This window comes from Physeter macrocephalus, chromosome 16 (genome assembly GCF_002837175.3).
Source record: "Physeter macrocephalus isolate SW-GA chromosome 16, ASM283717v5, whole genome shotgun sequence".
In the NCBI taxonomy this organism is placed as follows: Eukaryota; Metazoa; Chordata; class Mammalia; order Artiodactyla; family Physeteridae; genus Physeter; species Physeter macrocephalus.
The window spans coordinates 58,304,399-58,331,376 of NC_041229.1; the positions used below are offsets into that span (position 1 = coordinate 58,304,399).

Here is a 26,978-nt window from a genome sequence, read left to right on the forward strand (position 1 = left end):
TATAGACCTGGCAGGCTGAGTGCAAAAGAACTCAACATGTCCGGTAGCATTCGTGTTAGCATTTTATTAGTTTTTTAGTTTTGTTCATTTTCATTAAAATTTGTATTGAATAAATACTATGTAAAAGATTTGCTTTTACAGTTGCATTGGAGTTTAAACTGAGTTTAAATTTAAACATATTTAGATTATCAGCACTGAGTACCTCAATGATTTTTTCCCTTTAAAAGGGATTCATACATCATTCAAGTTCAAGAGACACTGGTATAAGGCTATAGTGTTACATTTTTTGAATTTACCTAAACTGTGAGCTTTTCTAAGCCAGAGACTGTTTCTTTGTTTTGTTTGTTTGTATCCTAGCATGTGGAAAGGAAACAGTGGTTCAATGACTGTTATTATGAGGAATTCCCTGTAGCCTGTACTTTGGCCCTTTTGTTGACAGACATCAGTATCCAGTCTGTGAAGGGGTCATCCCAGCCCTGCTCACACAGCTCCAGATGTGGAGCATTCTTCATAATTCTGGTTGTTAGAAAGTTGTTCCTCATCCCAAACTGAAACCTGCCCTCAACAGTGTCATAATTCTGCCCTCCTGCAAGTCCTCCTCTGAGAGGTCTTCCCTGGCCACACCGTGCATCCGCCTCGGGTAGCAGTGGCCCCTATGATGTAGTTACTTATTTCCATGTCTGACCCCGTCCAGTCTGTGAGCTCCCCAGGCAGGGACTATAGTATCACCCATGGCCCTCTCAGGACCAGCCCAGGGCCTCACACAGAGGTGCCCAGAAATGGCCTGTTGAGTCAGCAAATGAATTCTATCCTAGGAGCGGGGTCTTCTTCAAGTTAAACTTTCCTGATTCTTCTGTTTTTCATAAAATGTGGCTTCCAGACTCTGCCCCCACTGCCCTCATCTCAACAGGTTCCAATTGGCTAACATGGCCTTAACCTGTGTTGCTTGAAGATAACATGCCTGATGTGGTCCCGCCAGTGTTGGGGAAGCTAGTAAAATAGTCTTGTTCAGGCTTCAGAGGCAACAATAGGCCTTTGACTAAAAAAGACCCTGAAAGAGCTACATGCCGAACTGCTAGACTACATGCAGGTCAGCAGAAACGGTGCTAGCAAGTCTTGGGAATCTGTCCAGTTCCTGGGGAACAGCGAATATTCTGAGACTTACAACCAAAGTATCAAAGCATTTGCAATAACAGCCAGAGCTGCATATCTTCACGCAAGCTGATAATCATCAGTTTGCAGCTTGGCGTTAAAAGCAGGACTCCTTTGGGCGGCACTCTGAAGTCTCACCCGTGGGGTGAACACACCGCCTGGGACCTTCCCAATTGGGACTCCAGATTGCTGTGCAAGGGACTTCCCAGCTGCTGCTTGGATCTGGAAGTAGGTGTCGGCCCAATTCCGTGATGTATGCTCTGTTATATACTCTGTTAATATTCTTATTCCTTTTCCTCTAATGATTGTATATTGAAATTTATATACTCTGTTAATATTTTTATTCCTTTCCTTTTAACGGTTGTATATTGAAATTAAGTTAAATCACCTTCTATTAAAGATTTGACCGGGCCTCCCTGGTGGCGCAGCGGTTGCGCGTCCGCCTGCCGATGCAGGGGAACCGGGTTCGCGCCCCGGTCTGGGAGGATCCCACGTGCCGCGGAGCGGCTGGGCCCGTGAGCCATGGCCGCTGGGCCTGCGCGTCCGGAGCCTGTGCTCCGCAACGGGAGAGGCCGCAACAGAGGGAGGCCCGCATACCACAAAAAAAAAAAAAAAAAAAAAAAAAAAAAAAGATTTGATTGAAGCTGTTTATTTGTGTGAGACGAGTGGTTATTTTGCCAGCGAATCCAACGAACCTTAAAACCAAAAGCAGACTTTTGGCAAAACAGCCAGTGCAAGGTGTGTCAGCCTGTGCTGGGCCCTGGGGACACAGAGAGGGGTCAGACTTGGTCCCTGTCTTCAGGGAGCTCACAGCTTGGTGGAGGAGACACACCAGTAAAAACTGTTCACAGTAACCTGTTATAAGTACCATGAGAGAAGTTTGTACAGGTACTATGGGAACACAGAAGTGACAAATCTTAAAAGGGAAGAGGGGGGCTTCCCTGGTGGCGCAGTGGTTGCGCGTCCGCCTGCCGATGCAGGGGAACCGGGTTCGCGCCCCGGTCTGGGAGGATCCCACGTGCCGCGGAGCGGCTGGGCCCGTGAGCCATGGCCGCTGGGCCTGCGCGTCCGGAGCCTGTGCTCCGCAACGGGAGAGGCCACAGCAGAGGGAGGTCAGCATACCACACACACACACACACACACACACACAAAAAAAAAAAAAAGGGAAGAGGGGCAGAAAAGGCTCAAGTGACTTCTAAGTTGTAAGAAAGAGAAAAGCTGGCTCAAACGCAATGAAAAGCAGTATCTTAGATCTTGTAATTAAGAAGTCTGGGGACAGACTTTAGGCACAGATTGATCCAGGAGCAGGCAGCATCTAAGGGTGAGTTAGCCAGCCCCAGGAGGAAGGGTGTTCCAGGCAGAAAGAGCAGCTTAGGTGAAGGCCTGGAGGTGAGAGAGCAGGTGGGTATTGGAAGTACAGCAGATTCTTTCTAGGGGGAACAGCCTGGGCTCACAGCCTCCTCCCACATTCCTTACTTCTCCTACTCCTCCCTGCTACCCCTTGCCCAGAGCAGGCTGAAAATGAATGGGGAGGACCTCACCCATTTGACTGACTCGCCACTGCCTCTGCTTGATCCTCCCATTTGCCCCTCCGTACGCTCACCACCCTTCTCCACCCACCATGGGACTCCTTGCTCTTGAGCTTCCATCTGGGTTGGTACCAAAAGAGTCAGCAGTAGAAGACCACAGGGTGGGAGGGGAGGGAGTGGACGGAAAGGAAGGGATTCATTTCCCAGCTCTGTCTCTGCGAGGTCAGCATGGGTTGGTTGCAGTCTCTACATGAAGTCACAGTCCCAGCCTGGCTGCCCTCCCTGGGCTCCAATAAACCCATCCGACCCTTGCCCTCCAAGCCTGGCAATGCTTTCCTTCCTCACTGTTGCTAGCCAGACATGCTGCACCGTTCCTTGTCAGTTTCCTAAACCTTCCTTCATGCTCTCTTCAAAGTATCTAGTTTCAGGGTGCCATCTGTTTCCTGCCAGAACCCTGACTGACATGGCCCTGATTTGCAGTCAGAGGCTGGACTGGGGACATGCTATGCCTTGTGAGATGCTGGGTGCCTTCAAGGAGTATTTTTTATTCAGCTCAGCTCAATTCCACCACACTCACCCCTCTCCAGCCCAACCCACGTGGGCCCAGGGCTGTTCTAAGCACTTTACAGGCATTATTTAATCATCACAGCAAATAACAAACCCACAAGGTTGTATTGCTGACTGTGTTCTGAGAAGACGAAACCGGCTCAGATGAAGATTTGCCCAAGTTCATATAGTTAGAGGCAGATCCATGATTTGAACTCAAGTCTGGACTCCAAAGGCTGTACATTAAACAGCACTCCTGTTGACTCCCACTCTGCCCTCCACACAGGAAAGTGAAAGGGCCAAAGGAGACAGTGAGTGTGAAAGTGCCTTTGAGACCCTGAAGAGCCAACACACGTGGTTGGCCTGAGAGCTGTGGTGTGTCCTGTTGCTCCCCAGGGCCAGGCTGAGTCTTTGACAGGCACTCAAGAAGGTCAGGGCTGGCAGAGGCCCCAGAGATCAGACAGCCTCACCCCTTCCTGTGCTGAGGGAGAAACCACCCCAGAGAAGACAAGTGGTCCCCCCAAGGTCCTACACTTGAAGTAGGAGCCAGAATTAGAATTTAGAATGTCTTCAGACACCGCATAAATATATCAGGGAGAAGGATGTAGCACTCCCCTTAGAAGTTTAGAAGAGAGAGAGAAGGGCTGGGGATCAGGATGGGGGAAGCTGATGATTTCTGGACTACAGAATTTCAGACCTGAGCGATGCAAGGGATTTCAGAGCCCATCTGGAAGGCTCCTCTGATAAGCCACTCTGACAAGGAAGCTCCACTTGTGCACCTCCAAGATAAGAAGCCCAGTCCCATCAGAGGCATTTCAGTTATTCAGTGTTTCCAGTTTTTCAATGAGGGATACAGATGTAAAAGCCAGGGCCTCTTCCCACAGAGTTTACAATCTGGGGAGAGAACAAGAGAGATACCACATAACAGAGGCAAATAATTCCAGGAGATAAATGTCCCTCAATGTGTTTTTCAAAATACAAGTTCTTACACAAACGTGTAACTGACTCAACGCCTTATGAGGATGTTGCAATACCACTGAATGAGCGTCACTAAATACTGACTCCATGGTGCTTCAGTTATATCTGAAAGGGCTTTGAGAAAATACGAAGTCCTGTTACTGGATTAAACTAGTGGTCCATCTCGCCTTTCCAGCAGCACCAAAGGAAGTTGTAGGGAGAGCTGAGGTTAACTGTCAAGATATCTTTTAATTTGTAAATTTATCCAAAGTTTGAAAATATCATGGGGATTCTTAGGAATCCCACTAGTCAGCGAATGGCCTACCTATATGTCCACTACATCTACAGACTACACACACACCCACTCAGATGATTCTCAGAATGGGGGTATATGAGAAGTTAATTCTCATGTCTGGCTTTGTCGTTCTTTGCCTTTCCCTCTCATATCTTCAATCACCTGTGTCACAGGACACATATAAGTAGTTGGGAAGTGTTAAACTCTGACAGTAAAGCAAAATCAGAATTAAAGGCAAACGTTTAATGAATCATGTTCAAACACAAGCTAGTCAATGAAGAACTTTAGGTTCAAAGGGCCAGATAGTCTGCATTCCCAAGAAATCGCAATCAGCTTCTCGTTCTGGTTAAATATTTTCATCTTGCATTTTGCGGCCACAAAATTAGTGGTACATTTTTGAGCGTTGATCTATCATTCAAAGATTCAAATTAGGGGACTGAAAGAAAACATTTTGTATCTGTGTATTTTAAAAAATCTGTCAATGAACAAGGAGCCAGGTGTCAGTTTCCTATGGGGGGAATGTTCTCATGGAGGTACTGTAAGGGTAAGTCAGTCCGCTTCATTTCTTGTTCTTTAACATTCTGTGGTGCCGCCATTGTCCTGTTCAGGTTCAGGAAGCTCATTCAGTGGTATTGCAACATCCTCATAAGGCAGCTTGTCTTCTCACCAAGCATCATCAATCAAATCCAAAATCCTTCCATCTCTCTGTACCTCACTGTCCTGCAGCTTTAATCTTGCCAGGTCTGCAAGCCAAAAAGGTTATTTCCTAAACATGAAGACTGAGGAGATGATGTAATCCAGCAGTAGGATTCTCCAGGCTTTTTAGCCTGGATGTGTCTTTTGGCATGATATCACCCTGGGAAAGACTCATCTCATCTGTTTATTTATAAGATCATAGTCCCTCCCAGCTGATTTTCCTGGTCACACACAGATGCCACCTTTTTGTAAAGTTTTCTCAGATCACTCCAGCTTCAGTACACATTCTGCCCTTGACCGGTTCCTTCTTGTCCTTATGATCCACTAAACAAGTTAGGTCAGCTTTGTGACTGATTGCTCAGGCATTATTGTTTCCAATTGCTGTGTGTAAATTTTGTATCAATGACTCAGCATATCTTTCCCCAATCTGGCCTCAATCTTTTCCCACCTGTCCCTCTTCTGGACACCTCTAACCCTGTCATACTTTCCAACCTTTGCACTTAAAGGTCTCTTTGCCCCATCACTAACACCTACTTTTCCTTCCAAACTCAGAGCTGGACGTCAGCTCATCGGGCTCAATATCCCATTTGCAGAGTTAGGCGTTAAGATGCCTTCACTCTTCAGGGGTTGGCAGAGTGGAAAGCATAAGGCGGGCAGTGAGCAGGACACCTCCACCATCCCAAGCACTTTGCCACACTCGCCAGAACAAGCCATTACCACTTTCCTGAACAAAATTTTTCTTACACGCGTGACTATCCCAGTGCTTCTAATGGTCTATCTTGTTCCTTTTTTCCCAGCTAACCCCCAGTCAGTCTAAAAACTTGGCTCCCAGGTCGCCTCCTGCAGGAACTTTCTCTAAGCGCCTAGAAGAACGCGGTCCCCGCCCCTCCGCGGGCCCCATAGTTCCCTGGGCACAGTGAATGGTCCCCATCAGGAGCTTGTTGCATTGCCCGCCGCAGGGTCTTCCCAGACAGACGGTGCCTACGTTCCCCGGGGCAGGGTAGTTTTATCCATCTCTGTTTTAGAGCTCTGTAAACGTGTAGTTACATTAGCAAAGCTAGAACGCCTCCCCCCCAACCCCCCCTGCTAAAAATGACCCTCGCAGGCCACCACCGTTGGTACAGGCGTGGGAGGCCGCTCCACAGCCCAAGATTTATTCTCTTAGCAACTTTCAAACATGCAATCCAGTATTATTAACTATAGTCACCATGCTGTACATTACATCCTCATGGCTTATTTCATTCATTCATTCATTTATGGCCGTGCCCCACAGCTCCTGGCATCTTAGTTCCCCGACCAAGGATCAAACCCAGGCCCACAGCAGGGAAAGCGCAGAGTCCGGGAATTCCCGGCTTATTTACTTTATAACTGGAAGTTTGTACCTTTTGCCCCCTCCACCCATTTCCCCCACCCAGTGTATGTGGTTTGAATAGAGATGACACACCCCCTACCAGCTTCTGTGACTGGGATAGGCACTGGGTCCGTTTCAGGACAATAAGAGTCTGACCCAGGACTTCCGTCAGGAGGGTTGTGGGGGAAAGAAGCTCATTCTACTGGTTTCATTCATAGAATAGAGTGTATGCATGGAATTCAGGCAGTCATTTTGTTACCGCAACATGGGATTCTGCCTGAGCAAGGAGCATCAATGAGAACAGCAAAGACAGCTTCCTGAAGACATCATCTGAGCTCCTGGATCCAGCCATGCCTGAAGCTAGATATGTCAGGATTTTATAATTTTATGAGCTGAGAAATTCCCTTTTCTACTTAAGTCAGTTTGAACTGGGTTTTCTGTCTGTTGCAACTGAGATTCCTGATTGATACATCCATCATCTCTGCAAACCCTAGTCCACACTGAACCCACATTCTTCTGCATTCCCATAGCCCTTATTGTTTAAACCATAAGATTCAAAAGTCCATATTTATACAACCATGAACACACATGCCCTTACTAATTTTTTTTTCCCATGTTGCGCTGCTTGCGTGATCTTAGTTCCCCGACTAGGGATTGAACCTGTGCCCTCGGCAATGAAAGCACGGTGTCCTAACCACTGGACCACCAGGGAGTTCCCAATAGCTATTCTTTACGGAACACTTGCTATGTGTCAGGTACCAGGTGAAGCACTTTAAATACAATATCTTACTGTAATCCATACAACCATAAGATGTAGTTGTTTTTAATCCCCATTCTACATAAGGAAACTAAGACTCAGTGAGGTTAAGTTCTCACAGCTGATAATTGCAGGGCTAGGATTCAAACCCAGCTCCGTTGGACCCCAGAAGCTGTGTTCTTGAGCACTCTTCCACCTTGCTGCCCAGGACACAGCTTGTGTGAGGGTGAGGAAGAAGAGGCCACTTGAGATCTTCAGTCTCCTGACACCACACCTTGCTGCACGTCTTCCAGGGCTCTTTTCACCGCTCTTTGCTGCCTGCAGGGGAAGGAGAATGGTTAAGCTCAGAACAAGAAGACAAATGTTCTGTGGGCTAAACTGACAGGCCAAGAGGAGACAAGATTGCAGAAGCACAGACACAGGCTCCTGATGAGTAATGGAATAAAATTACTTGATGTGATCATTAAACTTCCTCTGTGATTCATGCTGTATTTTCCTTGGTAACCCAGGCTTCTGAGACTGTTGACGACAGACATCATCCATACTCGTCCTACCTCCCAACGCTTCTCCCCCACCTACTAGACAGACATTGAGTTACCTCCTGGGTATTCTATGGCAAAAAAGATACACCTGGCCTGTGTTCTTGTAGCGCTTACAGTCTAATGGGAAAGGCAGAGCCCAAATCAGTACACAGATAAATTGAAGACTGCGATGGGGTTGAGTCCTATGAAGAAAACAAACAGAGAATTGGATGGATGATGGTTGCATTTACCAAGAGACAGAAAACTGAAGGGAGCAGGGAAGGAAGTCACGAGTTCCAGCCACAACATGTTATCCAAACAGACATGTCAAGTAGGTAGTTAGAGATAGGAGTCTAGTGCTCAGAGGAAAGAGGTCTGGCCGAGAGGTTGAAAGAACATCAGGCTCTCTCAGGTTCTATCTCTTCTTGGAAGCTTTCCCTGATAACGTAATTCCTAGTGATCTTTCCTTTCATTACCTTTATTCATTCATTCATTTATTCAACAAATTCTCAGTAAGGTCTACTCTGTGCAGACTTAGTGCTGGCTTAGTGCCCTTAAGGAGCTTATGTTCTAGGTGTGGAATCAACAAATAAAGTAGACAATTATAACACAGAATGGTAAGTGCTGTGTTCAAGGGAAGTGTAAGGGGCTGTAGGAGAATGGCCTTCTGCATCAGCCAGGTCGAGCGGGAAGCAGATGGCCACGTCACATCAGTAATTTGAGGAGGCTCTATTCAAAGAGGTGGGCAGGGAGTAGGGAAACCACAAGGGGTTGTGAAGTACCCTGGATCTTGAAACATTTGGGCACCATTACCTCTCCAGGCCTGAAGGGGAGAGGAAAGCGGGTGGTTGCAGGAATCCAGAGAAGAGAGGTCTGAGATAAGGGCTGACAGACAGGAGCTGTGAGCTTCAGTTGAGGGATGCAGCAAGAACAACAGTAGCAAAATATATATATTTTTTAAGTAGATCAGATTGGAAAACAAGGCAGGGAAGGGCTTTAAGGGAGGGCAGGAGAAGGGAGGGATTAGGATTTGTAAATAGGATGGTCAGGAAAGGCCTCACAAAGAAGGTGGCATTTAAGCAAAACTTGAAGGAGGTGTATCTCTAGATGAGTTTTCCCCAGACCCCTTCAGTTGGCCCACTTCACTCCCCCGTCCCCCATCTCAAGGTCCAGGGCCTTGTCCCCAACGTCTCTGGATTAGAGAGCTCCCTGAAGGTCCTTCTCAGACTACGGTTTCCCCAGGAGAGGAGTTCTGTTTCATCCTTCCTTTTCTCATCTAATAACACTAGAAGCTGCCATTTATTAAGCATGTGCATCACGCTCTTGGCATGTTACACACATTGGGCCATCTAAGCCTCATAGCAAGACTGCAAGGCACAGCTGTGGAAAATGAGGCAGTTCGGCCCACTTTCCATTGGCCCCTTGGCCAGCTGCCTACCCTAACAGGGTTCCTGCCCCATCCTCACTCCAGAGAAGGGGAAATGGAAGATAGACCTTAAGTTTTTGAAGGACTGAAAAAGGGAACAAAGATTAGGAGTGTACTTGATGTCTCCATTGTGCACAAAGACCAAAGGGTAGAAGTCAATAGGAGGCAGTATTTATCAAAATGTGAGAACATCCTAACAATCAGAGCCTCAGATGCCTTGGAGGCAATGAGCTCCTTTTCACTAGAGGTGTGCAAGAGAAGCTGATCAATCTGTTGTCAAAAATGAAATATAGGCCAGCCCCTAGCCAGCAGCTTCATGCTGCCCAAAGGCCAGGGGCGCATGCGTGACTCTCCTCTGCCCTGTGAAGGGTGTGCCTCCCACCACTATGGGCCTTGGAGCCACTGCCCTCATTTTCTCTTGCTGTCTTGAATGCAGTCCAAGGGAGATGCCTTGCAACCAGCGTGTTGAGCGCCAAGAAGGACCAGGAGATGGAACTGGAGGCACCACATTCTACTTATGAAGGAGATGAAAAGTTTCCAGGAATTAAGTCCAGTTTCATTTCAGTATAAGATAGGAGAAAATGGTGATCCCAAAGCCTTCTTCATAGAGATTTCCTGGACAGAAATATATCCTCAAACACCTCCAGTCATATCTATGAACGCATCTTTTAGCACCATATCATCAGCTGTAAAGCAGAGCATATCAGCCAAGTTACAGGAAGCAGTGGAAGGACTGCCATGACCCACATGTTGTTTGAATATGCAAAGGACAATAAACAGCAGTTCATGGAGAATCACCAACCCTCTTAATGCTAAGACATCCACAAGAAATATCATCTTGTTTGAAATTCCTAATACAGCCCCATCAAGTGAGAAAAAAAGACAAAAAAGACAACTTTCAAAAGCCCAGAAGGAACTATATCCAATCTCCTGGGATAAGCCATATGGAAAAGAATATTTTAAAAAAGAATGTATATATGTGTATAACTGAGTCACTTTGCTGTACAGCAGAAATTAGCACAACATTGTAAATCAACTATACTTCAATCAAAAAAAATAGAGAATTAGGGGACTTCCCTGGTGGTCCAGTGGCTAGGGCTCTGGGCTCCCAATGCAGGGGGCCTGGGTTTGATCCCTGGTCGGGGAACTAGATCCCACATGCATGCTGCAACTAAGAGTTCGCAAGCCACGATGAAGATCCCGTGTGCCACAACTAAGACCCAGTGCAACCAAATAAATAAATAAATATTTTTTAAAAATAGAGAATTAAAAAAAAAAAGCCCAGAAGCATAAGTTAGTAGATAAAGCAGATCACAAGGGAGAACTTCCTCAAGGATGGAACTGGGTTGATGTGGTGACGTTAAGCAAAACTGGCTTTAAAGATGATGAATAGCACTTGGAATTTGAGAAATGGGAAGAGCATCCTTTAAAAAATAAACTGGGTTCAAAATCTTTTATTACTCTTTTCTGGTATTGAAGTGGCTTTTTATAAAACAGATTATTTTTGATATATTTCTTTTTTTTTTTTTTTTTTTTTTTTTTTTTTTTTTTTTTTTGCGTTACGCGGGCCTCTCACTGTTGTGGCCTCTCCCTTTGCGGAGCACAGGCTCCAGACGCGAAGGCCCAGCGGCCATGGCTCACGGGCCCAGCCGCTCCGCGGCATGTGGGTTCTTCCCAAACCGGGGCACGAACCCTCGTCCCCTGCATCGGCAGGCGGATTCCCAACCACTGCGCCACCAGGGAAGCCCTGATATATTTCTTACATAAAAAATGTTTTAAGCTGAAAGTTCATGAGGAGATCTGGTTGTATTAAATTATTTTCACAAACTTACCTTAATAAAAGGTGAAAACGTTACGAATTAGTATACTTTATGAAGCCAATTGAGCTTTGTAAATGGACAAATATGGGGAATAATAATCAATGTTAACTCATATGATCTTATTCTAGTCGGTGTAATTTCTTTAAAGGAATATGAAGCCCTTTTCAAACTCTCATCCCAGTGGGGCAGAATACTGAGTGAACAATTAGTCCACAGCATGATCCATATTAATAGGCTTCTAATCTTGGTGAAGTCTTCATCTCTTCTTTCTCTTAATTACTGAAGCATAAATTGCTTCAGAGATTTAAATACTAGGATTTGAACTTTATACGTAATATTGTTTGTAGTTACTTTTTACTTTTCAAGGGTGAACTGCTTATTTTTAATAAACAAATATCTATTTATACTTTTCTCTTGGTTTGGGTCACAATGTTCAATTATAAGAGCTTTCAATGGAATGTTGAACAGGAGAATATAAAAACAAATCTGCCAAATACATTAGAGAGGATTTGAATAGAAGTGCTGGTCCCTATTTAAAACATTTCTCTTTGCTGCATATACCAAAATAGATGGGAGTAAAGGATGCCTTAATATTTAATTTTTGTATTGTTAGGGACAATGGTTTTAAGAAATTCCTATTTATTTATATATTTTTAGTTGTTTGTAACTGAGGTCTTCTAAATGGTTTAATATAAAACCACAATTCTAGTCTTGCTTCTTTTCAAGTATCCAAATGTATTTCTCAGCATCTTTAAAATAATAGACTTAGAAGACTTTCAACTGCTGAACTGTAGTACATGCTTATTTTTTAAAAAAATCATTAACAGAGGAAATTATTGGTGTAGTTTTACCAGGAAGTTATTGATATGTATGTGTGATTCACAGTGATTCTGTATGTGCTCCCCAGCTATAAGAACACATAGGATGGACTTCCCTGGTGGCGCAGTGGTTAAGAATCCACCTGCCAATGCAGGGGACATGGGTTCGAGCCCTGGTCTGGGAAGACCCCACATGCTGCGGAGCAACTAAGCCTGTGTGCCACAACTACTGAGCCTGAACTCTAGAGCCTGCAAGCCACAACTACTGAAGCCTGCACACCGCAACTACAGAAGCCTGCACGCCTAGAGCCCACGCTCCGCAACGAGAGAAGCCACCACAATGAGAGGCCCGCACACCGCAGCGAAGACCCAATGCAGCCAAAGATAAATTAATTAATTAAAAAAAAAAAAACAAAACCCACATAGGACTACTGCAGTGGTATCTGGAAGGGTTGATTGTTGGTTCTTCAAGTCACAGTTATGCAGCTTGGGTCTGAGTTTTTAAAGAATAGCTAACTTTTAAAGAAGTTTCCCTAGCAAAAGAGCCTTTGAGTTGTGACCATGGTTTTTACTGGGCTAATGCTGGCTTCAGTTAAATCGTTTGAATTATGAAGTAAGTATAATTATGCTGAAGAAGTTCAGCCTCATTTTCAAATGCTGAATCACATTTTATTTCTTGAATTAATATGATATAAATATTAAAATTCAGGACCATTGGAATATGTTGATTTGTTTGCTTGTTTTTTTAAAGAAATTGAAACTGCTACATTTACTAGTGGAAGAAAATGGTTTGTTTTGCTCTGAAGATTCTGAAATTGTTCAGGCTTATCATGGTTCATAAATTACAAAGAATAATGCTAGCTAAATGCCAATGAACTATTTTTACTCTTTTTATATGAAATGTACAAATTTCGGAGGTGGGGTGATGGTGGCAGTGGTGCCTCTTACTACCTTATGTAAAACAGTTGAACATTCTCATGAATATTGCCATCATCATCAATATCTCATCAATATTGCCATCATCATTTTCTAAGTTTACTTAAAATTGTATGGAATGACACAATTAATAAGCAATAAAACCTCTATTACACACACACAAAGAAATATAGGGAATTCTTGGGTAAGGGATTTGACTAGATAACTCTAAGAGTCCTTCCAACTTAGGTTCTATCACTAAATGATTCTAGAACTCTAACGTGGTATGATTCTAAGACTGTGATTCCAAAATTTTATTAGGACAAGAGACAATCCCTAACTTCAGAGAACTCACAATCTAGTAGATGAGGTGGACAAATAGTTACTTTTCATAACTGTAATAAACAGTCCTATAGATTAGATGCAAGGCTTGGCAGGATGTGGGAAGGAATGCTTACTGAGCCATGGCTGTTTCCTCAAGGCTGGACTCAAGAACCACTTGCATCACAATCTCTCCAGAAGCTTTTTTATTTTATATTTTTAAATGCTAATTTCTGGGCTCTAGTCCAGATCTCCTGAATCAGAACCTCTGGAGTGGAACCCAAAAGTCTACTTCACTTAAAATAAAGGCCAAGGTGATTCTTAGGTAGACTGAAATTTGACACTGACTGCTCAGAGTCAGGATGACTTCCCTAAGAGATGATATCCAGACAGGAAAAAAAAAAAAAAAGTAGCTGGGTCAAAATATGAAACTACAGAAGTAACATGTTTTGATGAAGATTCGCAATTTTGTACAACATTCCCTCCATGTGATAGGTCTTTTTTAAATGACAGCACTTCTTAGATATAATCTGAGATTCTGTGATTGAGGGTATATGCCTCAGATGTCCTACCTAGAACAGATATTTTTTAAATTTTAATTTAATTTTATTTTGATTCTTTTCTTTTTTTAAATTAATTACTTTATTTTTGGCTGCGTTGGGTCTTCATTGTTGCGGGTGGGTTTTCTCTAGTTGTGGTGAAAGGGGGCTACTCTTCGCTGCGGTGCACGGGCTTCTTATTGCAGGGGCTTCTCTCGTCGCGGAGCACAGGCTCTAGGCACACGGGCTTCAGCAGTTGCGGCTCGCGGGCTCTAGAGCACAGGTTCAGTAGTTGTGGCGCGCGGGCTTAGCTGCTCCACGGCATGTGGGATCTTCCCAGAACAGGGCTCGAACCCGTGTCCCCTGCATTGGCGGGCGGATTCTTAACCACTGTGCCACCAGAGAAGCCCTAGAACAGATTTTTGTTTGCAAGGGAGCCAGAGCTGGCCTCAGTTTGTTATTTTTTTTTAATTTACTTATTTTATTTATTGATTTTTGGCTGCATTGGGTCTTCATTGCTGCGTGCAGGTTTTCTCTAGTTGTGGCGAGCAGGGGCTACTGTTCACTGCAGTGCGCGGGCTTCTCATTGAAGTGCTTCTCTTGTTGCGGAGCACGGGCTCTAGGCATGCGGGCTTCAGTAGTTGTGGCATGTGGGTTCAGTAGTTGTGGCTCACAGGCTCTAGAGCACAGGCTCAGTAGTTGTGGCACACAGGCTTAGTTGCTCCGCAGCATGTGGGATCTTCCCAGACCAGGGATCGAACCCGTGTCCCCTGCATTGGCAGGCGGATTCTTAACCATTGCGCCACCAGGGAAGTCCCCTCAGTTTTTTATTAACTATCCCAAGGCCGGAGGCTGGCAAAGAGGGCTCTGATGAGGACTCCCCACAGAGTCCCTGAGAGGCTATTCCCTGCCACCGTCCACTCCCTTGCCCATGGCCTCCTGGCCCTCATTTCCCAGCTGTCCCTGGATGCTTCTCTTCTCTGGAACCTGCAGTGTCCCCAGCAAGGAAGAAACAGCTTGAGTGAGGGCCTGGTGGCCAGAAAGTGAAGGGTATTCAGGGAGAGGGAGCAGCGTGGTGTGGCTGGACACCAGTTGTCTGGGCATGTGAGGGACTGTTGAGACTTGGATGAAACATTGGCCGAGGTTAAGGGGAGAGAGTGGCCTAGCGGATTCTGAGTCTGAGCTCTGCCAGTGACTTCCTTAGTGAGCCTGGGCAAGTCCCCTTCCCCAAACTGGGCCCCTTCCCCAAACTGCATCCTGTCTGGAAAAGAGGGTTTGTGTTAGAATCAGATGATTTCTCCAGTGACCGTCCGGCTTTAATATTTTGGACTCTAAGATCTCATCTGACCCTAACCATCACCCTGTGAAGAATGCATGCAGGAACTGTACCCGTTTTAGAGCGAAGAAGCCATGGCCCAGTGAGGAGCAGTGACCTGCCCACCACCATACAACCACGTAGGAGCAAGGTCTGATTCCATCAGCACTCGACGCTCTTCTGAGACCTTCCTCAGACCGGGCAAGCTGAAGCGAAGCAAGGAACATTCGGTCTCAGGTCCAGGAAGCAGGCGCTGCAGGGGACGGAAGGGTGGCAGCGCACAGCTGGGTGAGGCCAAGCAGCTGGGCGGAGGCGCCCGAAACCAGCTCCAGCTCCGGGAGAAGTGGGTGGGTTAGGGGCCGGGCGGGGCCGGGTGAGGGGACGCCCTGAGGAAGGGAAAAGGCAGCTGAGCGCGGGTTGGAGGGCAGAGCGGAGGGGGCGCAGGCGGTGCTGGCCGCGGGCTGCGAGCAGGGGGGCTGGAGGAGCGCCTTGGGGCGCAGTGCGGGGCACCCGCGAGCCCAGGGCGAGGTGTCCAACGAGCAGACGGCGCCCCTGGGAGCCTTGCCAACCGGCAGGTAAGGCGCACCCGCCGGCTCGGGAAGGCTGAGCCGGCGCCGGGGGTAGAAATGAGGGGTCCATCCGCCTCCCTGGAGGCCGCCGACCAGACGTCGGGGGCGGCTCAGATACATACTGATCCTCCCCTGGACTGAGCCACAGGGATCCTGGGGCGCACGTGGGAGCGCGAAGCTGGGCTCCTGGCACGCCTTGCCCGGAAACCGCGCGGGCTTAGGTCGGCACTCACGGGCCCCGGGACGGCGGCACCCAAGCGCCTTCCACATCCACAGATATGCGAGCGCACAGTATAACAACCAACCTGCGGCTCCGCAGCGAGAGCACATGCGGAAATGGCGCTCCGGGACCCGGCGTGTCTTCTTGCTTGGCGGGAGCCGCTTGCTCAGCGTGCGAGTTGACTTGCCCATTCGCTACTTCATTGTGCCCCTCGCCCTATGCGCTCCAGTCCTGCGGAAAGCCTAGGAGCTCCTTTAGACGTCTTCTAGTACTAGTAACATAGATCTAGGCTGGGAGTCAGGAGACTTGAGTTCTAGTTTACAGGTTGTGTAAACCTGTGCCAATCGCCCACCTGCTCTGTGCTTTGTGCGTTCTTTTCCTGGGTCACCAAATGTAAAATGAGCCTCCTGGTCCTGTTGCCCATGTAATCCGTATGCCATGTGGGGGAAGGGGACTGGACCCGGGAGTCTCTTGTGTAGAAAGTACAGGAGTTCAGACCCCTCCCTGTGTGAGGGCCCTTGGAGAGTGTCTCCTCCTATCCCCCCTCCCCACTCCCCACTCCTCAGCAGTTTGCATATGGGGAATCTGAGGCCCAGGGGGGACATGCCTTGCCCAGGGTCACACCAGGGACCAGACAGAAGTAGAACCCAATTCTCCTCACTCCTAGCCCAGGGCTGATTCCACTTCAGCTACAAAAGTGCATTGTAAATGTGTTAGCTGCTCTTTATCTCCTGGCATCCAGCCAGTTATCCGCTCTGAATGGAGGAGAGCCAAGCTGGAGGCAAGGAAACTGCTTTCAGATTTTCTCAACCCCTTAAGATGAGAACAATCAGCCTTCATCCCTCACTCAACTCCACACTTTGCAAAACACATTTCTATCTATAAACTGAATGGGTGGATGCTCAAAATGCCTACTAAGAGGGAGGCAAGACAAGATATCCCATCTTACTGATGGGGAGACTGAGGCCCCAGAGTGGAGAAATGACTTAACCAAGACACATGGCTAGACATGTCTACAAAATAGGGGCAGGTCTCTTGACTCCAACTCTGGTGTGTTCTCTATCACCAGCAGGACTACAGAATGGTACCCCTAAATGGAGAGAGATTACAGGGGTGATCAGAGAGAACGAGAAACAAGGAAGGCTTCTGAAGGAGGTAAGTGTGTCTGAGAATCAAGAAAAGTAATAAAGAACCTCCTGGCTTCTTCTGAGGGTAGGAGAACTTAAGGTGGGGAGAGGGGACATAGGGATAGCTGTTCTTGGTAATACTGGGGGACAGCAGAGGAGATAGGGAAACAGAAAAGGAAACAGGTGACCAGGCTGCCCAATAATTCTCTCTTATGTTTACATAATACTTTGCAATTTCTAAAACACCTTTCCCCCTTGGTCTCCCCAAGTTGCCATGTGAGGCAAGCAGGACAGGGGTAATTATCCCCATCTCATAGATGAGATTCAGAGAACATAAATGCAGTGCTCAAGGTCACATAGCCAAGCATACAGCCAAGATTGGAACCATGAAAGGCATACCTGAAAGGCAAGATTAGAGGCTGGGAGACTGGGAGTTGGACTGTGTGTGTGCAGCAGGTGGGTGGGTGTGGCTGCCCCCTGGGTGGGTACACCGGGAAGAGGGTTGCTAAGCCGCTGCTGGTGTTTTGGGGCAAAGAATGTTTGCCCTTTGGATTGAATGGGGTTCAGGTGCAGGGAACATCTGGGCTTCCAAAGGCGGCTTAGAATTCCTCCTCCTCTGACTCACTTGCCCACCTGACTGAGATGGTGTCTTTTCTTTGAGCTTCCCCTTCCCCAGACCAAATGGAATCTGTTTTGGCCTGCCCTTGAAGTTGCTTTTTAAGTGCTGTTTTAAGCTGTTTTCATGAATGCGTATGTGTGTGTGCAGGGGGGAATAGTCTAATAAGCAGAGACATTTATCCACCTATTCTTGAGTGCCTGCTATAAAGAAATGTATGAGGCACAGGTCCCTACCTTCACACCTCCCAGCACACAGTTCAGTATATCTATATCTATTTATATTTATACAGATATACACACCCAATTTCAGTACAGCATAGTGCTCTAATAGGGTTTTATGCAAAGCACTTTAGGAACAGACAAGAAGAAGAGACTTAACTGGCTAGGGAGTGGGGAAGGTGGTGTCTCAGGAGAGGGTCTACAGAGGTTATACTGGAGCTGGGTCTTGAAGGATGAGTAGGAGTTCACTAGGCAGATAAAAAAGAGGAAGGGCATTTCTGCCTAAGAAAACAGCATGAGCAAAGGCAAGAGGCGTGCAAGTGCAAGGAATGTTTGGGGAATGGCCTATAGCTCAGTATCATGGGGCACAGGCAGTGGGGAGAGCTGTGGTGAGATGGGGCTGGAGGCAGGGTCATATCCAAAGGAGCTTGAATAATAATCGCAGGAGGTTAGACTGTTCTATAGGCAACAGAGGACTTATAGTGGAAAGATATGTGGATGAGATACCTGTTTCTGGTCCCAGTTCCTAGGCTGTGAGACCTTGAGCAAGTGATTTCCTCTTGGGGTGGGGTGGTTTTTCCCACTGGTTGAATGAGGGGGTTACACCAATGATGTGATTATTAAGATCCCTTCCAGCTCAGATTCAATTTCTGTGTCTCCTTCTAACCATATGTTAAGGTTCCTCTCCCACCAGCCCATGGTGGTGATAAGACCACCAGAGGGGCCAGAGGCAAAACTGTGCATTCCCAGGAGTTGTCTTTGGATCCACTTGCTTTATGTGGACTTCTTCCCCTGCCTCTCTACCACATTTCCAAGCACTTCAGACACTCATTCTGCAAGAGTAGCTGAAACAGAGCATAGGGAAACCAAAAGAACCGATGGTGGCATTTCACTTTTCCCCAGAGAAACCTGAAAGAAAACCTTACTAAGATACCCGGTTCATCCTCCAGGTCCCAGCTTTATGTCTCCATGCCCAAGTTAGAGGCCAGGCGAGCTCAAGTCAAGAACATTTTGGGCAAACCTGTTAATGTGCTGGAAAGAGTAACATCGGGGTGTGGAGGAAGAGAGTGCACCTGGCTTATATGGAGGAGCAGGAGTAGGTCTGGAGCAGAAAGGGCCATGGGAAAAAAGACTATAAAGGAAGGTTAACTCCTCCAAAAGTTACCAACTTCTCCCCTTACTGGATCCTCAGTTAAGATTGGCAAGAGCGACTTCCCTGGAGGTCCAGTGGTTAAGACTCTGCACTTCCAGTGCAGGGGGTGTGGGTTCGATCGCTGGTCAGGGAACTAAGATCCCACATGTCAGTGGTGTGGCCAAAAAAAAAAAGATTAGCAAGAATCTGTAGTGCAGGAAAAAGGAGTAGTGGTGGACTTAGAGGAGATGATGCCCCAGGACATGAGGAGCCTGTGTTTGGTGTGATATGCAGCTCAGATGCCAGAATACATTGCCATTTGTAGCGGAAAGAGCACCTGAACAGCACCCCAAAGACCTGGGTTCTCATAAGAGCTCTGCCATTTACTAGCCATGTCATTTTGGACTAGTCACTTCCCCTCTCTGACCTTCAGTTTCCTCAACTACAAAATGGAGGGGTTGGCCTAGAATCTAGATTCTAAACGATCTTCAAAATCTCTTTTCAGTTACTGTTCATCTCCCTTCCTAAATGATTATCTCTTGTTTCAAGTCAGGGACTCTCCAAGCCAGGAGCTCTGTCTTCCCCATCCAAAGACCTTCATAATCAGTGACTGTCTTGAAGAGGGAAGCCAAGGAGCTCAGAAAGAGGAACAAAATTCCCCACATTGCCAACTGCCAATTCCCAACTTGGGGCCCAGAGGCAGGTCATAGAGAACCAAGCTGTCCCTTTATGAGCTCTCTGCCTCTCCTTGCACATAGGTCCTCCATCCCACCTCAACCCAGCTTCTAAAGATATGCAACTGTGGCTCCTTTGCACGTTCCATCAGAACTACAAATATCCATCCAGGTCTATCCAGAGAGGCACTGGAAGGAGGGTGTGAGGAATGAATGGTTTTGTGAACCTTTACTCCCCTCACTGAACTCTACCTCAGAGCCCACCCTGTCCCTGACGCTTTCCCCCTACCCCCACTTTCTAACACAGAGTCTGTCTCCCCCAGGCTAGATCGCCCTGGCAGGTGAGCTATAAAAAGGAAAAATGAACAAGTCAACAAATTTGGCCTTCAGTTTATCTAGGCTGGAATACTAAGTGTAACTCAGTCCTGGGACTCTGAAGCATCTTAACCTGTGAGGAAAGAATCTGCAGTCTTCTCTATCTCTTGATTTGAGGGACTCTAGAGAGCCCCCCAAATCCTCTCCCACCAGCCTACCCAATCTCCCAAATCTCACGTATGGTTTTGTGGTATCTTCATGTTAGAGCTGATCAGGATCTTATAAGATTACATAGTAAAACCCTTTCATTTTACAGATGCAGACAGAAGCTGGGGCCCAGAAAAGGGAAGTCACATGCCCAAAGTCACACAAGTAGCAGCTGAACCAAGACAGCTCTTTGGTTTTCATTTCTTTCACTGTAAAATGAGGGAGGTTATATTAGATGGACTCTGAAGGCCCTGCCAGCCTCTGCTCTGCACAAATAAAACCACCACCACATCTGTGGAGTGTCTAGCACCAGGCACTGCATACTTTACTTCTTTAATTTTCACAACAAAGCTATGGTACAGATAGTGTTGATGCCATGCCTATGTTTATACCCAGTCTATCCAAATAGGTTGATTGGTAACATCATTTGTTCCTACGTAAAATAGCAACCCAATTGCTGGCTGCCATTCTGCCACTCACATCATTTCCTTGGGTCTCAGGCCCTTTCAGCCTCTTAGAGGCTCCTGCTAAGATGCCAGTACCCTGGGGAAAGGGGATGTTTTAGACTGCACTGTTAGCTGGTCCCTGAGCAGCAGCTCATGTGTTGAACTGAGGTTTCTCATGAAGTCACCCAGTTGAGACATTGTGAATCCGGAGTCGGGGGACAGCAATCAGATGTCCCTTGGCCACGGCACAGTTCCTATAACTGCAACCCTAGGTTGGCCTGATCCAGCTGCTGCAGGAAGGGGAGGGGAAGCGGTAGGGTGTCAGCACCCACAGCACAGCTACTGCACAACCCTTGGGGCTTGGCCTCGGGCGATCCACCCTCGTTCTGAAGTTTTCTCTGTGTGTCTAGTTCCTTCTTTTTCTGTCCCCTCCCCACCCAGCTCTGGGCCTTTCCAGCTCCCAAAGTCAATAATGAGACCCCAGATGTGTCCAGGGACATCCTGAAGACATGTCAGGACATCCTGAGGGGCTGAGGAGCCTTAGGGCACCCACAGGGAGATTCCTGGAGCCAACCAGGAGCCAGTGAATTTGCTGTTGTTTGGTGAGTCTTCCAGATGGAGGTGGCCCTCCGTCTGCCTTGTCAGTTCAAACCCCCATGCAAGGCTATCTAAGAAAACTGGTGACAGTGACTGTCCTGGGAAAGAAACCTGGGCCATTGGGAACAGAGAGACTGCATTTTCATTGTACGTACTGCTTCAATTCTTTTTTTTCCTGTGTATATGTATTTACTTCTCAAAAATGAAAAATAGATTTTCATTTTAATGAAAACTGTGTTTTTTATTAAAATGTATTTTAAAAATCCTCTTCACCATAATAAAAGTATATGCTCAAGCAAGCCTGGGGCAGGGGGCAGAGCAGAGATAATAATCTTTTTTATTTTCCTTTTTAATTAAAAAAATTTTTAATGTGGTAAAAAGCAACATAAAATTTATCGTCTTAACATTTTTAATGGTACATCTCAGTAGTGTTAACTATCTTTACATTGTTATGCAGCAGATCTCTAGATGTTTTTCACCTTGCAAAACTGAAACTCTGTACCCATTGAACAACAACTCCTGGTGATAATCTTTTTTGATGGATGAGGAAACGGAAGTGCAAACAGGGCGAGAAACTTATTTCCCTCAAAGTGAGCTCTTCCCGCACTTATGCCATCTATCTGTTGTCTGCTTATAAAACTGTCCGAGGCCCCTTCCTCCTGCAACCACTGCCTTAGACATTCCCACCCCCAAATGCCTCTGACATCCTCTATCTGTCCCCGCCCCCACCTTGTCATACCCTCTGCCCCAGCTCAGGACTCAGCAGCTTGAACCCAGACTATTTCACTTATCACTGGGCTCCCTGCCTCCATCCCTGCCCACTTTACTCCACACTCCACATAGCAGCCAGAGTGTCCTTTCCAAGCACAGATCTGATCATTTTACCCCCTTTTAAAATATCATTCCATGGTCTTTCCCCACCTACAGGATAAAGTTCCAACTCTGCAGCCTGGCACTCAAGACCCTCTATGATCTGGTTTGGGCCAATGTCTCCATCCCACATCCTATCTTATCCTTTCACGCAACTTACACTATTTATGCTACTTTCCATTCTTCAAAGTGTGCTTTCTAGTCCATCTGTTTGCTTCCCTTGCCTTCTCTACTTCCAAAAAATCCTTCAAGGTCCAACTCAAATTCTTCCATCACTGTGAACACTCTCTGAGCACTGGTCAGAATTCATCCCTTCTTCCTTTAAGCCCCAGTAGCTCCTAGATTGTCTCCCACATTAAGAGCTGGCGATGTGCCCCTGAGTGTAGGGACTGGCCTCCTAGAGCTCCCAGAATAAGGCTGCCCAGGAGTGGGCCTCCATGAACGATGACTGGCCAGGTGATTCATTGAGCCATTCATTTCATTGTGCTGCTCCTGCTTTCCATTAGCCCATATGAGGAAAGAGGAAGGCCCAGATTTGTTGCCTGACAAGTGGGATAGTAGATGAGAACCTGTGCCTCCTGGATCTTAACTCTTCCCCTTTCCCATCCAGACAAGGTTGCCCAAGTACTAGATGGCAGTGGGCCCCAAGGCCTTGCATAAAATGTGGGCCAGTCCTGGGTTATTGCTGTATTATTTTGATTCTTCCCCCCAAATTCTGCATTCATAGAGTTCTTCATGAATATTTATCATGGTCATAACTAACTGTCATCTTTTCTGGGGAAGAGACATGATGGTTAATAGTCAAGTGTGTTAAACAGCTCTACCTAGATAAAGGAGGGCTTTGGAACCAGTCAGCGAACACTGAGTGCTTGGCCTACAGAGAAATCCAAAGTGGCCATCTTTACCGGAGACCACTGAGGGAAAGAGAACTAGGGTAGTCCCCTAGACTTGGAGGAGAGACACAGCCTTGCTGACCAGGAGCATGTGGTCTGCTGATAACCCTTATCAGTAGCAAGAGGACAGCCACACATTGCCTTATATGTAAGTGCTGGGGCAAAGGGAAGGCTGCGATGATAAAGCTTGTGGAGTATGTTGCGAGCACACAAAGGCTTCCTGAAGGAAGTGAGCGTGGAGCCTTGTTTAAAGGAATGACATATGTTTTTCCAGAGACTAGGATACAAGGCTGCCTTTGGCTATTTTTCTACATTGTAGACTAAGGATCTCTGAGAGGAAGGAAAAGGAACATCTGTTATCACCAGTTTTATGCCATGTACACAGTGATGTTGTTTTGGAAGGCAGGATAGTTGAGGTGCTAGTGTCTTCTCTCTCTGGGGTGGGTAAAACCCCAAACCGGACTGAGTATTCCTTTCACTCCGAAGCCCTCAGGCCCAGTGCCTGCAGTGGTTATCAGCCTTTCTCTGCTCCCCCAGCCACCTCCTTTCCAACAGAATTTCTCCTCAATAGCTAGGAGTACCTAGAGCGGAACCTAGGATGGTTTAGAGGTCAAATGACCCAGCCTCTGGCCTCCAGGTAGGGGGAATCTAAGTCATCCCCAAACATCTTCTACATGGTGTCTGCGGAGCATAAGAAAGAACTGTGCTGAGGGATAGTTCTGAGGAATGTCTTCTAACTGTGCCACACAGTCCTCCCCAGAGCTGGTGTGGAGGCCAGAGGAGCTCTGAGCTGGCCATCGAAGAGCAGGGCTCTATCTCGGCTCTACCTCCAGTATTCTCTGTGATCATGGACAAGCCAACTATTCTCTCTGGGCCTCAGTTTCCCTGTGTGTAAAATGGGAGAAATTACATTAAATAATCCCTAAGGCCCTTCTAGCCTAAAGCTCAGTGACTTATAGAACCCAAAGAAAGGATAGATCAGCATGCTTAGAATGGTCAAGGAAGACTTCCTTTCACAAGTATTTATTGAGCACCTACTGAGTGCTGTCATAAGTGCTCATATATAGCAGTGAATAAAACAGACATATTCCCTGCCTTCCTTGGGCTGGCAGTCTAGTAGAGAAGACAGACAAGTAAACAAGTAGTTAGAATAAACTGTGATGTTGGGATTTTAGCTGGGGTCTGAAGGAGTGGGAAGGTCATTCAATCTACAAGTAACAGAAGCCATCCTCTCTCTTTTCTGTCACTACCAGAGCATCCTCCGATTCTTCCCCCACCTGAATCCCTGTTGCTATGAAGACCACCAATGGGACTGAGACCTGGTATGAGAGCCTGCACGCTGTGTTGAAGGCTCTAAATGCCACTCTTCACAGCAACTTGCTCTGCCGGCCAGGGTCAGACAACCTGACTGAGGAGAGGCGGGCCAGGCTACCTGGCCGCGATGACAACTCCTACATGTACATTCTCTTCGTCATGTTCCTATTTGCTGCCACTGTGGGCAGCCTCATCCTGGGATACACCCGCTCCCGCAAAGTGGATAAGCGCAGTGACCCCTATCATGTATACATCAAGAACCGTGTGTCTATGCTCTAATGCTAAGAGGCCGGGGATGGCAGAAGATCAAGATTCCTAAGGATTATCTTGTGGGACCTCCAGAACTCAGCTATGTGTTACATCAGGCCTCAGTGTTCTAATCTGTAAGATCAACAAGAAACAGTACTAAGGGAGGTCATCATTGGGGAAGGAGGAGAGGATCTAGCAGACCTAGGCCTTGTGGATAAGGATTTTTTCCAGCAAAGATAGACTTTATAGACAGTAGGAGCCCTTTGAACAAATACATAAAAGTGGCAGGAATTCTCTGGTGGTCCAATGGTTAGGACTCCATGCTCTCACTGCCAAGGGCCTGGGTTCAATCCCTGCTCAGGGAACTGAAATCCCACAAGCCATTCAGTGTGGCCAAAAAAAAAAAAAATATATATATATATATATATCTCTATATATATCTATATACATATATATGTATATATATATATATATATATATATATACATATATATATATAAAAGTGGCAACATATAATGACAAATGAGTGTTCTAGTGGCCGGAGTGTTGGGGGCTAGGGGCTAGAGGAAGGAAAAGAGGAAGTTGTAGCAGAGGCAAATGAGATAGGAAAATGCCCTGAGGACAAATTTTTTGATGTGTTATCTTCAATGACCATGAGAAGCAGCAATGATTATTCCATATCACAGACAGGAAATCTAAATTATGTTACTTATTCATATTTTTTCACATTTTATGTTTTTCAGCCCATTTAACATTTGCGATTTTACCCCCTGTGAGGGAAGCAGAGCAAGTGCCATTCTGCCCATTTGGGCCAAAGCAGTACCATGACTGGAGCCCAGGTTCTCTGGTCACCTTGCCTAGTGCTTTGCAAAACTGTGTTGCTACCTAGGAGTGGATCTAGGCCTGAAACTTATATAATTCTGGGGGGCCCTCCTTAAGAAAAAGAATTTTAAAATATTTTATTTTTGCAAGTATTACAAAAACATATCACCATGTTAATACATTGTTAGGGCCCCTCCTAAGATCTTAAGAAGGAGCCATGCAAGTACAGAGCCCTGAGTGTTAAGCCTCATTAGCTCCATGGTTCCTGTGCCCCTCCAGCCATGTCCCAGTGCCTTTCCCAGCCCCATCTCCAGTCCTGGGGACTTCACTACCTCTAAGGCAGCCTCTAACATTTTGAATGAATTCTGTGAGTAATTAGCTGATATCAAGTTGAAATCTGCTTCTAGAAGATTATTATCACACCTAGAAGATTATCATATTAAAAGAGGCAGGTACCTGATTCAGTGGAAAGAGAACCAGCCCTGATTCTACTACGTGTGGTGTATAAACTGGCTAGACACTTCTCTCTCTGACTCTTGTCCTTCTTCAGCACCATGAAATAGAAAGTTGAAATCGTTGAAAGTCTCTAAGGGCTCTACCAGATCTGATATTCTAGGCTTCACATACATTGATTTGAACCACTTAAAACTGCTGTGCTTGTAGGTCAAAAACAGCTGAATATCAGTAGTTTCACATGCTTCAGCTGAATACATGAAATGTGGCCAGCTACAAATCCCAGGCTGGAACCTCCCACTGTTCTGTTTAATTTCTGTTACTAAGGAATCTCCATGGGGTCTCCAGAAAGCCCTATCAAAACATACATATTTGTGTATATCAAAAACTTTGAAAGCATATTTTGAGAGCACTTATCTCTGAAGAGAAGGATTATAGGTGATTTTCCCTTTCTACTTTAAAAATGTATGTAATATTTGATTTATTTGACCGTAAGTATGTTTCTTATATAATAAGGGGGGGGGGCGAAGCTACTTCTACTTTGAAAAAATGAAAATAAATGCCTGTGTGTCACTTGAATGGAGGATCACAGAACACATTTGCTCCTATGAGCAGTTAGTTATGTTGATTCCATGCAAATCAGTGCTGAGCCCCACGTGTGCTCTCAAGCCTTTCCTCATATCTTCTTGAGGGAGAAGGTGGAGACCTGCTTAAGAAGACGTGGCATATGGGTGGACAACGGACTCGGAAATCTACAGCTGGATGGGACTTTGGAGACCGCCCAGCCCAAACACCCAAATAAAATATGGAATCCCAACAAGAATAAGAATGAATGTCAGGTAATGGATGCTATCAGGATTTTGAGAAATGAGATTGAGTGGATGTAGAGGAGCCAGAGAAAGGTAGAATTTGAACTGGGCTTTGAGAGATAGGACAGATCTACGTGGGCAGAGAGAATGAACGGAACAAGACAAGGGAAGCTTGGAGGCAGAAATGTGGCAAGACCACCTCCCGAAGAGAACAGGTCGGCGGGTGGATGGAGCAGGAAGCAGCCCAGAGTGGCTGTGCTGGAAGTTCAGTGTCCCCATCTATGGGGGAGACTCCCCTTCACACAGTCCTTATACTCACAGGGCTTAAAAACAGAGTAATACAAATTCTTTTGCTTGTAAGTTACAGAAATCCAGTGTGTATTAGCATAAGCACAAAAGGGGATTTATTGAGAGGAGTATGGGGTAGTTCAAAAGAGGAGCTACCGGGGCAACTCTAGGGATCTTGGGGCCTGGAACTACTTATTT

The 26,978-nt window shown here is 46.3% G+C and overlaps 1 protein-coding gene and 2 pseudogenes across 6 annotated transcripts; 2 read left to right on the forward strand and 1 right to left on the reverse strand.

Moving 5' to 3' along the window:
* Nucleotides 1-4,768: 4,768 nt before the first annotated feature.
* LOC112066972 (anaphase-promoting complex subunit 13-like) lies at nucleotides 4,769-7,826 on the reverse strand (annotated as a pseudogene).
* A 302-nt stretch (nucleotides 7,827-8,128) lies between these two features.
* LOC102980745 (RWD domain-containing protein 4-like) lies at nucleotides 8,129-10,623 on the forward strand (annotated as a pseudogene).
* Nucleotides 10,624-15,398: 4,775 nt separating this feature from the next.
* Nucleotides 15,399-24,794, forward strand: KCNE3 (potassium voltage-gated channel subfamily E regulatory subunit 3). Of its 6 annotated transcripts, XM_055078712.1 has the most exons (5): nucleotides 15,399-15,533; nucleotides 16,817-16,902; nucleotides 20,927-21,087; nucleotides 21,540-21,672; nucleotides 24,099-24,794. In XM_055078712.1, exon 5 carries the CDS (start codon nucleotides 24,139-24,141, stop codon nucleotides 24,436-24,438), a length of 300 nt encoding a protein of 99 aa, XP_054934687.1. In that variant the 5' UTR covers nucleotides 15,399-15,533; nucleotides 16,817-16,902; nucleotides 20,927-21,087; nucleotides 21,540-21,672; nucleotides 24,099-24,138; the 3' UTR covers nucleotides 24,439-24,794. The 6 variants fall into 6 exon arrangements, 5 of the variants coding, with proteins under 5 accessions (XP_054934687.1, XP_028357461.1, XP_054934688.1 ...); XM_028501660.2 differs by lacking the exon at nucleotides 21,540-21,672; XM_055078713.1 differs by lacking the exon at nucleotides 21,540-21,672 and having other exon boundaries at nucleotides 16,820-16,902.
* The last annotated feature ends 2,184 nt before the right edge of the window (nucleotides 24,795-26,978 follow it).

What these genes read in the sequence shown, in the direction of transcription:
- KCNE3 (XM_055078712.1), top strand. Translation starts at nt 24,139, where the DNA reads ATGAAGACCACCAATGGGACTGAGACCTGGTATGAGAGCCTGCACGCT.